A 19,791-nucleotide genomic window follows, 5' to 3' on the forward strand; every position below is an offset into this window, starting at 1 on the left:
ACCAACTAATGTACATACACAGTAAAAAAAAATTTAACAAAAACCTTTATTTTTAAAATTTGAAAACTACTCATATTTCTATATTACATGACATAATTTGGTCATTTACCTAATCTTCACACCAAATCAGATACAATTTTCTAAGCTCAAGGGTACTTTTCTAAGTACCCTTGAAGACAAGTTAAATCTACTTTGGCCTCATTTAGTAGTAAGCTCTCTAGGGCTTGGATAATTTCATAGACAGAGCATTAAACTTTAAGCCCCTTTTAAGTGTTTACAAGGAGTCATTCAACCTAAACAGATGAAATCAGAAAACTTGGAACTGGTGGACAACTTTGTCCTCATTCTGAGCTTAACCGTAAAGACGGCCAGTTCCATTTCAGGTACCAACCACAGACCCTATTTCACAGAGACACTGACCTTGTCCCACTCCCGTTCGGAGGTCACGTTCTTATCCAAAAACTCTGCCATTCCAGTTCCCATTCTCTGGCAGATGTCAGCAATCACTGTTTGATATTTCTTAGCCAGATTTCTAAACTCCAAGGAGATCTGAAATGGAAATCGTAAAAAATAGAAAACAAAAATTCTGTACTTTCATGTACCAAACAGAAAGCTGTGCTCTCGTAAAAAGCTGGGCTCTAGTGAGGAGCAGGACCCACTTCCCATCATCAGTTCTCAGTTTACACCATGAAGCTGCAGTGCCTTCCTCATTCTAAGGCCACACTTTGAATTCCTTGAACAACTCCACTAATAGCAGGTCTGCCGCCCAGTAATTTTTCCCAAGCCCAGACTCTAACATAGAAAAGTAGTGCTGATATTTCTTTCTTTTAAAAAAATATTTTATTTATTTATTTTTATGTGGTGCTAAGGATCAAACCCAATGCTTCACATGTGCTGGGCAAGTGCTCTACCATTGAGTCACAACCCCAGCCCCTGTTTTTTCTTTTAAAATTATTTCTACTGCACAAATTCTTTTTTCTTTTCTTTTTTTTTTTTTTTTTTTGCAGTACCCGGAATGAACCGAGGGATACTCTACCAAGTTATGTCCCCGATTCCCAGCCCTTTCCACTTTTTATTTTGAAACAGGGTCTTGCTACTTTCCCCGGCTGGCCTTAAACTTGACCTTCTCCTGCCTCAGCCTCCTGAGTCAATGGGACTACCTGCCACTAAACCTGGCTATTACACAAATATTTTATTTAAGTTTAAAGTTCAAAGAACTGCTTAGTGATTATCAAAATACAACCTAAAAGCACCATGAACTTCTTAAATAAAATACTAAGAAACATTAACTGAGCTGACACAACACTGCCAACAATGAATAGATGCTCTTAAAGATCACAAGTATGAGATTTGACCTGTGTTTACAGAAAGGTTAGAAAAACTTCCTCAGGAAACACCTAAACTTAAGGACTTAAGGAAGCACCAGCTGGCCTAAGGGACACAGCAATGGAGAAGCCTGAGGTCCTATCAGATTTCCCTGAGGAATATCAATTGTTAAACCCAAAAGACCCACTAAACCAATCTGGGTGCTCCAGAGGCTAATGCAGGTTTGTGCCAACCTGGGCATTCAGCAAGACCCTGTTCAAAATAAAAAACAACAAGGGCTGGGGTTTAGCTCAGTCTTAAAGCACACATGACTTCAATCCCCAGTACACCACCCCCCTCGCCTCCCAACACTGCCACAAGGAAAAATCCCTTCTTTTCAGAACAGCTGCTCCAAGTCAAAGCCAAAAGGTAATTCCTAGGGTGAAGGGAAACAAACTAGCAACTCTACCCAGGGTTATGTGAATCCCTGACTCTCCATAGCTCCTGGCCAGGGCATTTCTATTTATAAGAGGACAGGCCAAGGAGGGCAGGAGCTTAGATTCCAAAACACAAACACTGTAAACACTTCCCCTTCTAAGTCTGACCTATTCCCTTCAGCTACATTTTGGTATTTATTACATATTACGTAACTCAAAAAATGAAAAAAAAAAAATCCAGGAAAAAGGGACCAGGAAGAGCTCTGATTTCCTTGCAGCCTGAAGGAAGAAGCACAGCCTGCAAGCAACTCAGCCTCAGGCTGGGCCTCAAGCCCTCCCCCCACCCCACCCCGCCCCCAAAGCCCAGCCACCCTGCTGCCCTGGGAAGAGGCTGGGAGCCCCATGCACCCTCCAGGGAGCTCTGTCCAACAATTACAGCAGATACCCAGGTCTTGGGTCACTTCCAGCTATTCCAAGGACAGAAACGCAGGAGTCAACAGTGAGTCCTTGGATAGTGGACAAAGGACAAATCCCAAGGTGTGGGCAAGGGGAGCATGGAGCTTCCATTAACTCCTAAATACAAATTTCCCTAATTATAAGCCTTAGGAGCTTTGTGATTGAAACACTGGGCATGTCTACCTTCACCTATATTTTTAAAAAAGTGTTTTTTGTTTCAGCGAACTTTTAAAAGAGGCAGTAAAATGTGCCATGTAAACACAAGGGCTCTGGGGTCAACCTTCTGGATTCAAATTCCAATTCTGCATTTTAACTTCACAAGTGATCTTAGGTAGATGCTTAAGTTCTTTTTGTCTTTTTAATATATTTTTAGTTGTTGTTGGACACATGCCTTTATTTTATTTATTTTTATGTGGTGCTGAGGATGGAACCCAGCGCCTCGCACATGCTAGGCCATCACTCTACCACTGAGCCACCACCCCAGCCCAATGCTTAATTTCTTTATGCTTCTGCTTTCTCAACTATGCAACTGTGGATGTTAATGGTACATCACATACTAGGGAGCCTGCCTATCAAAACTATTATAGATAAAATAACAAACAGTAAATTAACAATGAAATATTTTTAGGTACAGATTCCTAGTAAGTTACTCAATAAATGTATGATAGTATTGCTATTATAATTTAAAAACCACCCAGTGCTATTTCTTGAGCTACATTTAAAGGTAGAGCTCTATGACTTTGAGCTTGCTATTTATTCCATGTGAGAAAGGTAAACCTGAATCCATAATATATAAAGAGTTCTAGAAAGCCCAGCTTGAAATGATACCAGCTAACGTTCACTAAGGCAAAAAGAAGCAAGTCCAAACTCCAGACACAAACTGTGCATCAAGTAGAGTTCCCTTGGTCAGAATGCTCAATTTAGGATTATTCCTAGAACCTGCGGGACCTGGGAGAAGAGTACAAATAGAGGTCCACACATCACGGGTGGCAAAAAAAATAAAACAAAAATTACCTCTTGAGCTAATAACTTGTTCATTAAAACATGTTCTACCTGCCCTGTCTTGACAAATACATCTTCATAACAACCTGGAGTACAAGGTTTGAATGATGTGTGTACATATTTTGATACTAGGGATTAAACCCCAAGGCATTTACCACTGAGCTATACCCCCAGCCCTTTTTATTTTGAGACAGCATCTCTCTTTTAAGTTGTCAGGCTGGCCTCTCTCTTGCAATCCTCTGATCATCATGCCCCAACCTCCCAAGTCACTGGAATCGCTGTCCTGTGCCATAGGCTCAGCTACTTCATGTTCAAATATGAAACTTTCAAAAACAGAGTGTGATTTTTCCATGAAATGCTGCAGGCAAAAGAAGATACTTACATTTACAAACATTGAAACAGTATCTGAAAATTTACTAGGTATCTCCCGCAAATGATTTTCACATTCACATGTTTGTGCCTTCCATTTTTACAATACCTAAGACATTTACCTCATGATCAGAAATCAATTACTATAAATCTACTCTACTCAAAAGTAGTTTGGGAGGTTTTTTTCTGTTTTGGAGGCCAGCTCTAGCAATATTATTTTTTAAAGGGTGAATACTCTGATTATAAATGGGGTGCAACCACTGCTTACAGCACATCTGCCTTAGCAGAATTCAAAGGTCTTCAGTGAATCGCTATAATTTCCAAGGCCAGTCAGAGGGAACCCATCCTCTGAGCACCAAGCACCAATACTTTCCCTCACCCCGTCCTTCTCCATAGACTCTTTTCTTTCTTCTTTTCTCACATTATACTATGTTATATTTTGGGCTCTGGCACTGACGATATGAACTTAGCAATCTGAGGTAACCCCTGCCCAAAGGAGTCTTTCTCAAACTAAGGGATAGACTCTCCTACTCTCTTTCCCACTCAGATATGTAGATTTATTTCCTTAGCAAAAGCAACACAACGTCTGCCTTTCATTAAAACTCTGGCAAATTTGGGGGCTGCTGTGAGCAATTAGGAAACATGTGACTTTGTTAAGTCAAACCTTTGCTCACAGGAAATGAAAGAGTCACTTATTATATTTACGTGATGACATGTGCAAACACTAAAAGAGTAGGACCTAGTCACCTGTATAAAATAAACCTGAGGAATCCTCAAAGCTCAAGGCTTTAATTATGTTCCAGGAGAACAAACCAAAAAGTAAATATGTCCCAGGCACTAAATTCTTTGTATGTATGAAATTCCTCAACCCTCACAGTTCTATCCTCAATAATGAGGACACTGAGGCGAAAGCAATTAAGGAATTTGCCCAGGATCATAAAACTTTAAGTGGCAGAGGATCACCCTGCTGCTCAACCCTCATCCCAGCTGCTAAAAGAGCTCACTTCCTACCTCACAGGTGCTACCAGCGCTGAGCACCAACCCCAAGCAACCAGGCTCAGGGAAGTCAGGTGACATTATAACAGTAGGTCAGACTGTGAAAGCCTGCCTAACAATCTACCTTTTTCAACACAAAAACTGAATCCAGTTTTCCATGAGAATAAACACTGACTTCAAAACAACATACATGTAATAAGGATAGTAGCCAATGCTATTCAAGAGCTTTACCTACTCCAACTCTTCTAAAGCTCAACACCATGAGGTAGATAATATTACGGTCCCCTATTTATAGATGAAGAAACTGAGGCACAGAGAAGTTATGCGCCAGTGAATGAGCTGGAATTCCAACCCAGACAACCTGGCTCCAGGGTTCTCCTCCATCACATCCTGCTGCCCTTAGACTGCTTACTTTACCTTCCTCTACAGCTACATGGGACAGCTGACACTACACTGCCAGGGTAACGACGTGTACACAGAAGAGACTCGTAATTTGGCTACCGTGGGGAAGTCCTCCAGCACTTGTCGGTCCTTCTCCTTGCTCTCCATGAACCGCCAGTCTGGATCGTAAAGGAAAGTGTGAAAGTTGTGCAGCAGTGGGACCTTTTTTTCCACACTGATGGTCATGTCATCTTCCAGGGTGTCCAGAGCTCGGAGAACCAGATAAAAGATGCACACTGCGTGGCTGCGGAGAAGGGAAGGCTATTAACGTATTAGAACAAGAAGCCAAAGGTGTCTGTTTTAAGATAACATGTCATTTGTACCAGGCCATTTTCTAAATCCACCTACACCCTTAACTACACAGAACTATGAAAGGAGCCCAAGCCCTTTCATACTTAACAAACTTATTTATTTTCCTTTCTCAAATGGGAGTAATATACTTTTATAGCTATTTATAAGGCACAAAATTTAAAACCTACTAGGTAAATGTTGCTTCTGCTCCCAGAATCAACTACATTTAATGTAGGCCATTAGGCAAAATGGGCAGTTAGGGAATGTAAGCAATGAGGGTTGAATAGGTCCACACATACAAAGAGTGAGTCTTTCATATCCTATGAGCAAAGGTTTGATCTAACAAAGTTACATGTTTCCTAATGTTTAGGCATTAGTGCCAACAGATCAAATGTTTAGAACCAACTAATATTTTGGAGGTAAAAAAGAAAGCAAAAAAACCCATAGTAACTTCTCATAGATAAAGGCAACTAGTATAAATTCACGTGTGTCATCTGCTTCTGATTGTTCGGAAGGGCAGCTAGAATACAAAATAGCCTAAGGGGAACCCAGAAAAATGCTTAAGCCTCTCTGGGGCAGGTTCAGCTGCCAGGACTAAAAAAAGTTAATAAACATCACCATCCCCCACTGCTTCTCTGAAAGGGCGGGCCTGCAGGGACACTAGTAGATGGCCATGTGCCTGTGAGGGCATTCTAAAGTAAACATGCACGTTTCCATCTCACTCCTCCACTCCAGGCATTTCCTTCACTCAGGATGGGCTACTTCTGGCTAAGCCAGGGCAAGAAGACTGCAATGCTAAGTGCTGAGTTAAAGAAAAAATAAAAAAACAAACCAAAACTCGGCTGGAATGACTCAAAGGCCCCTGGAAAAGCTCTCTTCTCCCGAGTCAGAGCGCAGCCTCTGCCACTCACCGCATTTCCCCATCCAGCGCCTGGATAACAGCTGCGAAACTGCGACTGGTCTGATTCAGATACTTGTAGCAGGTTTTCAAGCTGCTGCTGAGAGAGTCCTGCGGACAGAGAAGGCACACCGTGGTCGGAGACGTCGAGGAGCAGGAGTGACTGTGGGACTGGGGAAGGAGGCCGGCCGCCGGGCACCGCAGCCGAGGCCCATCTTTGGGAGGCCAGGGGGCTGGAGGTAAGGGGCAGCCGCGAGAGATGCCAGCGCCAGGGCCCCTGGGCGCCGCGGCGGGGCTCAGCACCAAGGTGCGCTTGAAGAGGGACATAGCCTTGGTGCTGCAGGCGGCTGCGGCCATTGGAAACGCGGGTGCACGGGAGTCGTCCCTCCATAGGCCCCAACGGAGCTGGGAGGCGCCCACCGAGGGGCGCGGCAGGAGCTCCCTGCACCCCAACCCCAGTTGCGCAGGCGGAGCAGGGCTCCAGCGGGCCACCCCGCCCCGCACGTGGCGCCCCGCCCCGTCCCCGCCCCCGAGCCGCAAGTGGCGCCGCGGCCCCGCCCCCGCCCCAACCCCGTCCAGGTCCTGCCAGGCTCCCGCTCTCTTCGGAACCCACAGTGCGGTGGTCCCGGTCCCCCTCCGACAGGCCTGCTCTTACTCCCGGTGAGTCTCACTTGGACCGAGCATCGCTCAGGCCCCGCCGAATCCGCTTCCGACCAGACCTGGCCTTTCCGACGTGTCTGTCTTGGCATCGCCCCTTTTAGCCAGAACCCCCCCAACCAGCACACCTGGTCGCTCCGGCCTGCCTTCAGCAAATGTCCGGGTCTGCCCACTTTGGCCAGAATCTCCCCGCCCCCACCCGGCCCACTATCCTGTCTGTCGTTTGCGCCTAATTGGAACTGCGCTGGGTTGTCTCTTCCCTCCACTGCAAACGTTTTTCTGAAAATAAAGTCCGCCTCTACCACTTCAACCACTAAGTCCGCTCTGGAGCTCCATTAACACCTGTTACGCCTCTGCTGGCCTCTGGAAAGCTGGCTGTTCCTTTTAAGATTTCTTCCTCTTCTCTTTGAAAGGAGTAAAATGAAGAAAGCTGTTTCCCGAGCGTTACACACTCCCCTAAGAAAAGCAAGGACTGCTTTTTTTGAAGGGGAGAGCATTTACAATGCAAGTATATCAGAAAGAATTGCAGTTTGTGCACATTTTTATATAAACTTTTCTTTTAGCAGTTTTAGGTTCACAAAGAACGGAGCAGAAAGTCCAGAATTCCCATAACCCACCCTCATCCCGCACACAGTCTCCCCACTCTTCTTGAGAAATGGGAAACATCTGAAATATCTAATAGCAAGAAAGTGGGTTTTGGTTTATTTATTGTATTTTATTTAAATACAGCGTACCTACTAGTAGGAAATCCCATAAAGTCACTCTGGGATGTTAGTGAAACTTGGAACTTGGTGTGGTCCAGGTGAACTACATTCTTTTTTATTTGTGTGTATTTCCTAACATGGTTACATACTATTTTTGTCTAAAGAGTAAAGCTTTAAAAAATTACATAATCTTGAGAATTTGGTTTTATTGCCATTTCCAGTAAAAAAAATTATTAATAAAAGCTAATGTTTAGTGGTGACCATATGTAAGTACAGTACAGTGTGTGGCACATAAAAATATCCAGGAATGGATATAAAATAGTCTAGGATACATTCCTAGACTATTTTAAAACAATTCACAATTCCTTCCCTTTCATAATGGGGAAAAACAGAGTTCATAAAAAGAAACCCTATAATGGCTCTGTGAGGAGAGCCAGGCCAGTTCTTCACATGACTCACTGTCATCAAGCCACAGGGACTCCCTGCACTGCGCTGCCCAATGTTTTCATCTTCAGATCAAACAAGTGGCTTGGAGGCTGATGTCTAACCAGGCATTTCAGTGAATGCAAAGGTACATCAATGGGGATCTGAAGAGCAGCCATCTCAGAACACACTACCCCTTTCCCAACACAATAATAAGCATGCAATAGTAATAAGCATACATTTTTGTGCCCCTATATAAAAGGGGCAAGCTACAGAATTTCCTTCCCTGGCTCCTTTACACATCACTTTTCCTGTCACCCATTTAAGTACCTCACCTTGAACAACAGTTCCTTCAAATTAAGGAATACTACTACACAGGAAGGTAAGGCACACGAGGAAAACAGCTTCCACAGCTTGAGTCCTATGAGCCTGTCCCTAGGGTGTCCCGCTGTTTTCTACAGCTGTCTGAGATGCAGTGCACATCTCAGGTGACAAAACAGGGCTCAAATGAGAAAACAAGGCTCAATGACATTGAAGGAAGGGTGTAGAGTGGCTCTAAGTACAAGACTGAACTCCCAGAACTGTAGGACAACTACCAGCCCACCCTGCAGCCTTCCTGATTTTTATTAAAACAGGTTTGCTCGGGAGGGAAAACACAAAAAGCACAAAACTCACACACTTCAGAACTGGATTTAGACACAAAAGCAATGACCATCATTCATTTATACACACACTGCACTCCAACCACAATATGTACGTAACCTTTAGTCTTTACTAAATCTTCAGGAAGATATTACAGACCTCAATCCACATGAAACCTCCATGGCCAGATAACTAGCAGAATTCAGAATTTTTCATGTCCAGAAAACAGACAATAAGGTACACATAGAGCCCTAACAGTGAGATGTACTGATCTGTTGATGGATCATTAGTATTTCTTTAGCAAAACTCAGAATATTTAAACCAAGAGGGTTTCAACTTGGAGTCAAATCAGGTTTTGTTCCAAGTGATTGAGAAAAACCTGGAGTTGAGAAACTGTGATGAAGGTATTTTGACTGTGATCTGTCTTACAGATGGAACTGTGGCCCAGTTAGCTTACTAAAGGTTGTCCAACTAACAGTACTATTGAGCCAGGAACTAGACCTAATCAAGAGACTTCAGATACTGGTCCAGGGCTGGGGGTGTAGCTCAGTGATGGAGCACTCCACTAGCAGTGTGAGGCTCTGGGTTTGACTCTCCCCAAATAAGATGTTAGTCTAAGTAATATGCTTTAGACTTGATAGAAGTCAGATCTCTGGTTACAAAAGCCCTGCTTATACATTTGGTGATGTCTCCACAATGCTGAAGTGACCCACAATGCATTTCTCAGAACACATGCCCATTATTATGCTATATACATGCTGTATTTTGAGGAAAGTCAGATAGTATTCAGAACATCCACTCAGAAACTTCTAGAAAACTTGAATGGAGTGCCAACACATGCACTGACTATACCCAAATGAGAGGATACAGAAAGAGTGAAAATGATTTTCCAACTTTATGCTTTTGCCTAGAATTGCCTAAAATCATATGATCCTTAAGTGGAAGTATGAATTATAAATTGTGCATAGTGAAAGGGAGGGAAATCCTGCTTATTCCATTTTGTGACCTCTGAATAATGCCACACAACTTACATGTGGCAGAATGTCCCTAGATTTACTGATATGTTCATAAAAATATAAGCCAAATTTGCTGAGCCCTGAATTTCTTCTTCCTTTGTGTGTGTGGGTGGGTGGGGTGGGGTGGGGGTAGGGGGTACTGGGGATTGAAAGCAGTACTTTTCACATACTAGGCTACTACTGAGCTACACCTCAGATCCCTGTATCCTGAATTTCTATGACAGAAATAATAAGCATTCAATATCAACTAAGCATACATTCCCACCACCCCCTCAGCTTTTGTGTTACTTAAGAATTAAGAATATCAAGTGAAGGGAAATGTATTTCCCTACTTGTTTCCTCTAGTTAAACACTTCTTTCTTTTTTTTTTTAAAGAGAGAGAGAGAATTTTTTAATATTTATTTTTAGTTTTTGGCGGACACAACATCTTTGTTTGTATGTGGTGCTGAGGATCGAACCCGGGCCGCACGCATGCCAGGAGAGCGCGGCTACCGCTTGAGCCACATCCCCAGCCCCTTGATTATTTCTTAAAAAAAAAAAAAAAAAAAGGCTTGCAGGGGTATATAAAAAAGTGCTCAGAAAACAACTAACAAAACAAATACTGTACCATATTAATTTGAATTTTAGAGCTAGAAGGAGGAACCCCACCAAAGCGACTCTCCTGATAATTCCTCAACCCGCCTCATCTGTCCTACAACAGGAATAGCGCAAGTCTCATTGTTTAAAAAATTCAAAGGTCAGGCTGTGAAGTCTTTCTCCATCCCTTTACCATGGTAGGGTTGGTTACCTCCCATCCCCAGAAGTAACCAACACTACCATTTTCTCCAGGAGGCTCAATTTATAAAGGGAAGAGTCCCTGGCCCCTAATCACAACCTACAGGTTTACCTTTACCAGACCTCACTCAGACACTCAGATCCCTTGCCCTGCTATTAATTTCTTTATAGAATTTCCTTCTACCTGAAATAGTGTGCACTTGCTTTACTTGTCTCTCTCTCCCACAAAAGTCAGGTCTTTTGCTACCTTGTCTACTGTTTAATCTCCAGCACCAGAACAACATCTGGTATGCAACTGGTGGTCAAGTATTTGTTAAATGAATGGATGGCAGACTTGTATGAAGGTGCAGGAAGGGAAGAAAGAAACTATGTGTTGCAGAGCAACTTTGATGTGCCAGAGTTGCATGCAACAAAACGGAGATCTGATCACGCAATGTCTGGGATCACACAATGTCTGGGATCACACAGTGCTTGAGCTCTTTAATCTGAGCCACCTCCAGGCTGGAAGTGCGGATGTGTTCAGACAAGCCTGGCCAGGCATCCTGGATCACCACTTAGAAGCTGTGGGGCCCTGGAAAAGCCACTGAATTATTTTCTGCCATGTTTTTTAATGTGTAAAAGGCAGTAATAATAGTATTTCTTTCTTAGAAGTTGTTGTCAAGATTGACTAAGTATACTAAGTTAAAAAAATGGCTATAAAAATATGTAGCTCTTCCCATCAGGAGATAAATCTCTACTTCCTTGAATCTGGGTGCCCATTGTGACTTCTTTGGACTAAATGGACAGTAACAAATATGACTCAAGCATAGTCCTGTGTGAGCACCGGGATCTGCTCTCTTGCAATGTCCACGTGGAGGGTTCCAGGAAGAGCCTGCTAGATGATGAGATTCGATCCCCTGACACTCTGGTTACAGCCTGCTAGCCACCCAACCACCCAGCCACAAGCTGACCGGTCAGTTGGGAACGCTCTGGGGAAAACAGCCAATCTGGTCCAGGCCAGAAGAATCCCCAGCTGGCCAAGAGATCTGTGAACTAAAAAACAACTATTACTTTATGTCACTAAGTTTGGATATCTTATATTGGGGCAAATATACATAACATAAAATTTAACATTTCTCAAGAGTTCATTCGTACCAACTAAACTCACAGGAGGGCATCCCTGTAATCCCAGCTATGCAAGGGGCTAAGGCAGGAGAATCACAAACTCAAGACCAGCCTGGGCAACTTAGTAAGACCATGACTCAAAATAAAATGAGTTGGGGACGTGGCTCAGTGGTACAGTGCTTTCCTAGCTTATATGAGGCCCTAAGTTTAATCCCTAGCACCAAAAAAAAAAAAAAAAGGACAAGAAGAACAATAGGAAAAAAAATATACTCACAGGTTGAATAACCAAACTCCCAGAGTTCAGGTCACTAAGTTTTGGAATGGTTTGTCACCCAATACAAACTAATACGCTGAGATGGTGATTTAAAGAGCTTAGCACAGCCTCTGGCAAACAATAAGAAGTCAATTGATACCTATTATTATTAGCGATTTGGTTACTCTAACACCCAGTATTATCTCCTCTCACTCCCTGTTAAATAGTATTCTAAAAATATCGCTTTGGTCAAGTCACAGCTGTGCTTCTGACCACTCCCTACTGAATATGGCCCAGCTTCTGGCCAGCACCTACCCTGGCTGACTATTCTTGTCATTCCACACACAAGTCCTGGCTTTTATCTTTTCCCCTCTGAACGTTCTCCCCACTAATCCAAATCTGCCCTTACAAAATATCACACCTTACAAACCACTTTTCCCTTCTTTTCTGAAAACCCTTCTTTCAAAAAACACTTCCACATCACTAAATACCCAAAATTTTCTTGGGATTACTTGACAGACTCTGGGTTGTCTTTCTTTAGTGCACCTGCTCTCCACTAGACTGAATGTGTTCAGCGGGATAGGCATTTCCACTGTGCATCCATCACACGACAGTGGGTTGTTCACCTTTCAGCTGGTTCCAGACCACCTGTGCTTAGTGCACCTTTGTGGTCCACTACCTTAAGGATAAGTAACACAGCAGGGTTAAGAAAGCAAGAGTCAAAACCCAGCTCTGCCACCTAATAACTATTGGAGGTTAGGCAATTAGCTACCTTCTCTGGGCTTCTATTTCTTCATCCATAAAACAGAAAAGACAACATTGGCTTCCTTAAAGGGCTATTGGATATTTAATAGATATTATAATAAAATTTGTGTGGCACATAGTAACAGCTCAATAAACATTAGCCAATTATTATTATAACACCCTCTAACTAAACAGTAAATATCTAGGTTTCAAGTCTTCTAGCAGGGCACCCTGATGGGAGAGTGGGTCTTCAACAGGTACAAGTAAGAGATTCTGGACTGACCATAATTTCAAATCCACAGTATGAGAGGACTGCCTGAAAAAGTCAATAAACACAGATATGAAGGGTGGGGAAAGTCTTGAGAGGCAGTAAATGGCTTTACATGTTCTGGATATTTTCTTTCTTTTTTTCTTTGTGGTCCTGGGGATGGAACACAAGGCCTTGCACATACTCGACAAGAACTGGGCCACATCCCCAATTTGTTCTTTGTCTTTGGTACTGGGGATTGAACCCAGGGATACTTTATCATTGAACTTCATCCCCAGCCCCCCCCCCCTTTTTTTTTTTTTGAGACAGGGTCTCACTAAGTTGCTTAGGGTCTTTATAAGTTGCTGAGGTTAGCCTCAAAATTGTGATCCTCCAGCCTCAGCCTCTCTACTCCCTGGGATTATAAGCATGTGCCATCACAACAGATCCTAGCACTAATTTCTTAAGTAAAAAGAAAGAAGTAAATATGACAAAAAGTTAATACTTAATCTCAAAGATAGACACCAGGCAGTGTCTAATATTATTTTCAGAATTTTCCTATTTGTTTGAAATATTTTGTAATTAAAATGCATTTTTAGGTTAATGAAATCTTAAGGCATGTTAATTAGCAATAACAACATATATAAGAAAGAAATTAAAAGTTCTTGGGCTGGGGATGTGGCTCAAGCGGTAATGCGCTTGCCTGGCATGCACAGGGCGCTGGTTCGATCCTCAGCACCACATAAAAATAAAATAAAGATGTTGTGCCACCGAAAACCAAAAAATAAATACTAAAAAAAAAAAAAAAAAAATTATCTCTCTCTAACAAACAACAAAAAAAAAGTTCTAAACTGGCAGATTCGGTAACAAACACTCACAATCCTAGAGACTTGCCTAGTCATAACTCTGGGGACTGAGGCAGGAGGATCAAAGTGTGAAGGTCAGCCTGGGCAATTTAGCAAGACCCTGTCTCAAAATAAAAACAAAAAGGGGTGGGAGTGTGGTTCAGTGGTAGAGCATTCCTGGGTTCAATCCCCAGTACTGCAAAATAATTTTTAAAAGAATACATAAATAAATAAAGTTCTAAAGTAGCCAGACCATATTAAAAGTACAGTGGGACACTATACTTTAAAGAGAAAGACCTGGTTAGTACATGATCTGGAAGAGTAACATATGATGAATAAAGAACACAGAACATCTGACTTTTATGTCAGTATTCCTAAATAATTTGAGAGTTCTCTAGCACACTTCAAGTATTTGTACTCAAAACAAGGATTAGCCTCCCTGTGGCTCTAGAGGTAGAACAAAGAGTGAGAGTTCACCTCACTCTAAGGTAACTCTTCCTGAAAACTAGGTGATGTCCCTAAAGGGAATAAATTACCTGTCACTGGAGTTCAGGAGACTGAACAATTTGAATTGTAAAAGAGATTCTTTGTCTTAAGTCACAGATCTCTGGAAGAATCTGACAATAGTGGAACTTCCCCCAATGCACAAATATATAATAACAAATACAGATTAAGTATCCCTTTTCTAAAATGCCTGGGAACAAAATATCTGCATATAAATAATGGGATCTCTTGAGAATGGGATCCAGTCCAAACATGAAATTAATTTGTTTCATATACACCTTCTACACATAGCCTGAAGGTAATCTTATACAATATTTTTAGTGCAACTGTTTTTTACCACACCTGTTGTGTAAGGTCAGATGTGGAATTTTCCACTTGTGATCATCATGTCAACACTCAAAAGGTTTCAGATTTTGAAGCAAATTGGATTTAAGATTGGGTATATTCAACCTGTATTTACAAATAATTTCAAGAGAGTCCGAAATAAGAAATCCTAATAAGAGTCTCAGGTTAAATATTTATTCAATGTGGCACAGAAGCAATTTAAAGCTGTATTTTCTTTAGGTAGTCCTCAAAAGATTAAATCCCTATCCCAGCCAGTAGTGGTTTTTTTCCCTTCTGTAAATTATCTTATGACATTTATATAAGTTTATCATGTTTAAAAAGCTAGAGTCTTCTTGATGACAACTTTGTTCACATGCATTGAAAAGCTATCTTGTTTACTATGGATAAAGAACATCAAAAAGATTCCTATTTTCAAATAGCTTAAAATCCAAAGTCAAATACAGAATCTTGAATCTGAAAGAGACATTGGGAGCATAAAACCAATACACAAATAGCAACAATCCATAACTAGGGGACTGCTACAGGGTAAAACAGCATTGGAGAAGGCAAGTTTACAAGTAATAAGAAGACACCTGGTTGGGTGGCAGCAAAAGAAGTTCAGTGGATTAGACAAAGGGGAATGGGGGGATGGGAATAGGAAAGACAGTAGAATGAATCTGACCTAACTTTCCTATATTCATCATATGAACACACCACCAGTGAAACTCCACATCATGTACAACCACAAGAATAGGATCCTAATTAGAAGTCAAAATATACTCTACAGTCATGTATATATAAAAAGAAAAAAAGAAAAGACATCTTCTTACCTATCAATAATTTAATTTTGTGGTTCTGGGGATGGAACCCAGGGCCTCACACATGCTAAGCAAGCCTATATCATGGAGCTATGCCCCCAGCCTTGTTTTGTTTTGTTCTGAGACAGGATTTCCCTTACTTGCCCCAGCTGGCCTTGAACTTGTGATCCTCCTGCCTTAGTCTTTAAATAGTTGAAACTGCAATTGTGCACCACCACACCTGGCTCTATGAACAATTTTGTAACACTTTATTGTCCCAATAAGACGGTGAGCTTCTTATTTGTCTACATCGCGTATCATTCTGCCATCCATACTGCATGCAATATAAAATCTAGCATTGAAGCAGGTGTTCAGTGAGTGTCTGCAGAATGGTCCACAAGAGGGTGGCAGTCCCTAGAACTAGACCTTAAAGGATGAGAAACATTCTAAGATAAAGGATAAAACGTTCTTTTCTGATAAGAGAACATTTGAATACAGTATCTGACTGTGATGTTTTCACTGCGGAAAATAAAAGCTTTTGATGTAAACCACTAATTTGATTTCAATAATTATGCAAGCATAATCTTCTTATTGGAATGGCATCACAACCATTCATTTAATAAAGGGTAAAGGCATGAGGCAGACGAAATATAAATAAAACCAAGCAGTCAATGTCTGTCCAGCCAATCAACAGGCACATAGCTAATAAGAACGTGGAGGAGTAGGTATGAAGCACAGAGGAAGGAGCTAACGACTGCAGGAAGGCGGGGAAGCTCTTGGAGGAGGTGATATGACTGGAAAAAGGAGTAAGATTTCATTCCAGAAAAATGTATTCACATGATAATATCTGCACAGTTCATCATGTTTACAAAAAAATTCTCTGACCTGTCGTCTCCTACTTAACCTACCCCCCAGTTTCAGTTTGGGAGCTCACCTATTAGAGCACGGATCAACATCAGGGCTCACGGAGAAGGAAATGCGCACCTAAGCTACCTGACAACCAACGGCCTGGACCAGCGGGCCGGAGCGCGAAGGCCGTCAGGAGGACAGTCCACCGCGCTGGGTGAGGACAGGGAGCCGGGGCGGGCGCCCCCGGCGTCGGGCAGCCGCTCGCCGCGCCCCTCGCCTGGATTCCGGGAGGCCGCCGCGGCGCACGGCCTCCCGCCCGGCGGGGATGCAGAGATGCTCGGCCCACCTGGTCCATCTTGGGTATCACTTTCCACCTGCCCCCCATCCGGAAGCGCAGCAGGTTGTAGAACTCCTCGGGGTGGCCCAGGCACTTCACGAACTCCATGCTGCGGGATGGCGGCGACGGGCTATCAGACCTCGGGGATCACTTCTCAGGATCTCTGGCTCGCGATTGGCGGCAACCCGCGGAGGTGAGCCGAGGCGGCGCAGCCCGGAAGGCGGGCGCGGAGGCGGGCCCAGCGCGGCGGAGCCCCGCCCATGTCCCGCCCACTTCAACCGGCCTCGGGCGCTCGCGCGGCTACCCGGAGCTCGCGGGGTGGACTGACGGGCGCTGATTGGGCAGAGCCGCTCGCACCAGGAAGACGCCGACCAATCGGCGGCAAGACGAACCTGGCGTGACGACCACGCCCTAGAAGCTCATTGGAGGGTTGAAAGAAGCCTGAGAGCGGGATTGGTGTCCTAGAGAGGGCCTTTGTTTTCCTTAGCTTACAGCTGCCCGGGGGCGAGCCGCAGTTAAAGTGCGCTTCGCGAGAGTTGCTCGGAGTCGACCCTCAGCGCAAGCTGCCCACTGTTCATTCTTGTACCCGCCTGTGTCGGGCTCGCGGGCGTGGACTTCACCGAGGCCTAAGTAGAAAGCCTTTAAAAGGCGGCCGGCTACCAAGCCGTTGGGCATGCGCTGCCCGCTGCAGGTCGGGGAGAAAGCAGCCGCGGCCGCGGCCGCTCGCGCACGTGCACTCCCAGCCCAGCTCCCGCTGCTGCTTCTGCAGCCCGGGGTCGGGCGCGCGCCGCCTCGGGTGCACTTCGCAGCTGATCCCACTAAGCCTCAGAAAAATGCAAGCAAAGTGGGAATTGATCTCTTCCTAGACCTCAAGCCCCAGACGCCACCGGCTGCAGTAACCTCCTTCGGTCTCCCAAAACCACACCCGGTGCTCCTTTTAAAATCTAAGTCAGGCCGGGTGCGGTGGCGCACGCCGGTAGCCCCAGTGACAAGGAGGCTGAGGCAGGAGCATGGTAGGTTCAAAGCCAGCCTCAGCAATTTAGCGAGGCTAGAAGCAACCTAATGAGACCCTGTGCCAAAATAAAAAGGGCTGGGAATGTGGCTCAGTGGTTACGCGCCTTTAAGTTTAATCCCTAGCGCGGGAGCACGCACACACGCCAGCCTCAGCAATTGATTGAGGCCCTGAGCAACTTAGTGAGACCTTGTCTCTAAAAAAAATAATAATAATAGGAAAAGGCTGGGGATGTGGCTGAATGGTTAAGCTCCTGGGTTCAAACCCTGGTAATTAAAAAAAAAAAAAAAAAAATCTTAAGGGAAGCTCACTGCCCCACCATCTCTCCATTTCACTCAGCCTTGAACTTGTGATCCTCCTGCCCCGCCCCCCCCCCCTTCAAAATCACAGGAATTACAAGTTGCCATTCTTCCAGCTAGAATGTCATCTTTAGGTGCTGGCACTGATGTGCCCAATCTCTCTCTCCCTCTCTTGCTTTTTCCCTCTCAACTAATCATACACAAGTCTTCACATTATATCCATCCGTTAAAAAGTTACTCTTCTCCTTGACCTTCTCTTTTCAACCCTTTTCCTCCAAGGCCGAATTCTAAAGAGAAGACCTCCCTCCACATTGCACTTTCTCAGCTGCTATCTAGTTCCCAGCCCCTCTACACTGGTATCACTCTGCACAAAGTGCTCTCTTAAAGGTCATCATGACCTCAAATTTGATTAACTGCCAAATCCAAAAGGCCTCTTCTTAGCCATTCTCTTTCATCTTGTCATGATTCACATTATTCTCAGCTTCTATTGGAATTTCTTTTCTCCCTACTCCTTCTAATTTGGCTCACTGGCTTCTTTCTCCTCTGGTTCTTTAAATAGTATTTCTTCAAGATTCCATTGTGCTCTCCAATTTTCCTCAACCCTAGTTGATATCCCCTAGCTGACCAGCTATGAAAAGGGCTGCCAAAATGCAGCTAAGCTCAGCCTGGACTTGTAGAGAAACAGGCCTCCTTTCTGATCCCATTATCCTCCCAGCACATAGGTACTGCAGGTGCCTGGAGCTCTACACGTTTTTTTTTTTTTTTTTTAGTTATACATAATGATGGGATTTGATGTTACATATTTATGCGTGCACACAATATAACAGTATCCTCAAACTCACAGTCCTCCTACTTCAGCCACTCTTGGGCAGCTGAGATTACAGGCATGTGCTCTCAGCTCCTCTCTGAGGTTTGATAAACAGCCACTGAGCTCCTGCTCATCTCCCTCCTGATTTCCTGTCTCAACCAGGGGATGGCTTCTTCCTACCTCCACATGGTGGGCTCCAGCCAACTTCAGCTCTTGCAATCCATTCCCCAGTCCCCACATCTGGTTACCTGATGCCCACGGAGCCCCTCACTGAGGACCTTCTCTTCTTTCAACGCCTGCAGCTGTACTGAGCCCTGTCATTTCTTTTCTTGGCAGATGCATCAGCATTTTTCTTTTCTTCCCATCAGAACTAGAGTCCATGTGTGAAGATCCATATGTGGGCTTCAGCTTCCCACCCCACCTTCTCTCCTATTCTGGGTCCACCATTTTACAGTTGCTGACCCACAGAGAATGGTGGAGCAGCTTTGTTTTAGCCTACAATTTTACTGTAGCATCATCTTATAAGGGTTAGGAAGGTGAATTTCAATAACAAGTACATTTTTGTATATTACATTTTTTATGTGAATGTGCAGAAATTGCTCTTCTGGAAGGAAATGACCTATTTATCAAATATTTTCATATCACTTTGTTCAGAAGCGGGATTTTTTGTTTTGTTTTTTGGTACCAGGAATTGAACCCAGGGAGCGCCTAACCACTCAGCCACATCCCCAGCAGTTTTTTATTTTATTAGAGACAGGGTTTCACTGAGTTGCTTAGGGCCTCGATAAGTTTCTGAGACTGACTTTGAACTCGTGATCCTCCTGCCTCCGCCTCTGGAGTCACTGGGATTACAGGCATGTACCACTTCTCCAGGCCAGAAGTGGGTTTTTTTAAAAAGGTAAATGTTTTTTAAAAAGCCGAAGAGAGATGGCCTCAGAGAGGCTAAAGATTTTCCCCAATCCTTTTATAGCATGTATTAAACAGAATAGTGTCACCCTAAAATTTATGTATTTAGACACAGGGCCTTTAAAGAGAAAATTTAGTTTATTAAAATATTTTTTAGTTGTCATTGGATACATTTATTTTATTTATTTATGGTTATGTGGTGCTGAGGATCGAACCCAGGGCCTCACATGTGCTAGGTGAGCCCTCTACTGCTGAGACACAACCCCAGTCTGAGTTTGTTTTGAGACAGTATCTCACTAAGTTGCTGAGGTCAGCCTCAAATTTGCAATCCTCCTGCCTCGGCCTCCTGAG

The 19,791-nt window shown here is 43.7% G+C and overlaps 1 protein-coding gene across 2 annotated transcripts in view; it reads right to left on the reverse strand.

The window, feature by feature from the left end:
• The window catches only part of Fdft1 (farnesyl-diphosphate farnesyltransferase 1), a 30,607-nt gene extending 13,980 nt beyond the window's left edge, over positions 1 to 16,627 (reverse strand). Inside the window, exons 1-4 of one of the 2 annotated variants that reach the window (XM_046459294.2) lie at positions 16,425 to 16,627; positions 6,209 to 6,306; positions 5,067 to 5,250; positions 421 to 549 (exon numbers count right to left, since the gene is read on the reverse strand). In XM_046459294.2, the coding sequence (XP_046315250.1) occupies positions 421 to 549; positions 5,067 to 5,250; positions 6,209 to 6,306; positions 16,425 to 16,523 (510 nt within the window). In that variant the 5' untranslated portion in view covers positions 16,524 to 16,627. Of the gene's footprint in view, positions 1 to 420; positions 550 to 5,066; positions 5,251 to 6,208; positions 6,651 to 16,424 lie in introns of those variants that run through there. The other variant, XM_046459293.2, reaches the window with a different exon arrangement.
• Between the last annotated feature and the right edge of the window lie 3,164 nt (positions 16,628 to 19,791).

This window comes from Marmota monax, unplaced genomic scaffold, assembly GCF_021218885.2.
Source record: "Marmota monax isolate L192 unplaced genomic scaffold, Marmota_monax_Labrador192_F-V1.1 WCK01_AAM20220418_F8-fsc00288, whole genome shotgun sequence".
NCBI classification, from domain to species: domain Eukaryota; kingdom Metazoa; phylum Chordata; class Mammalia; order Rodentia; family Sciuridae; genus Marmota; species Marmota monax.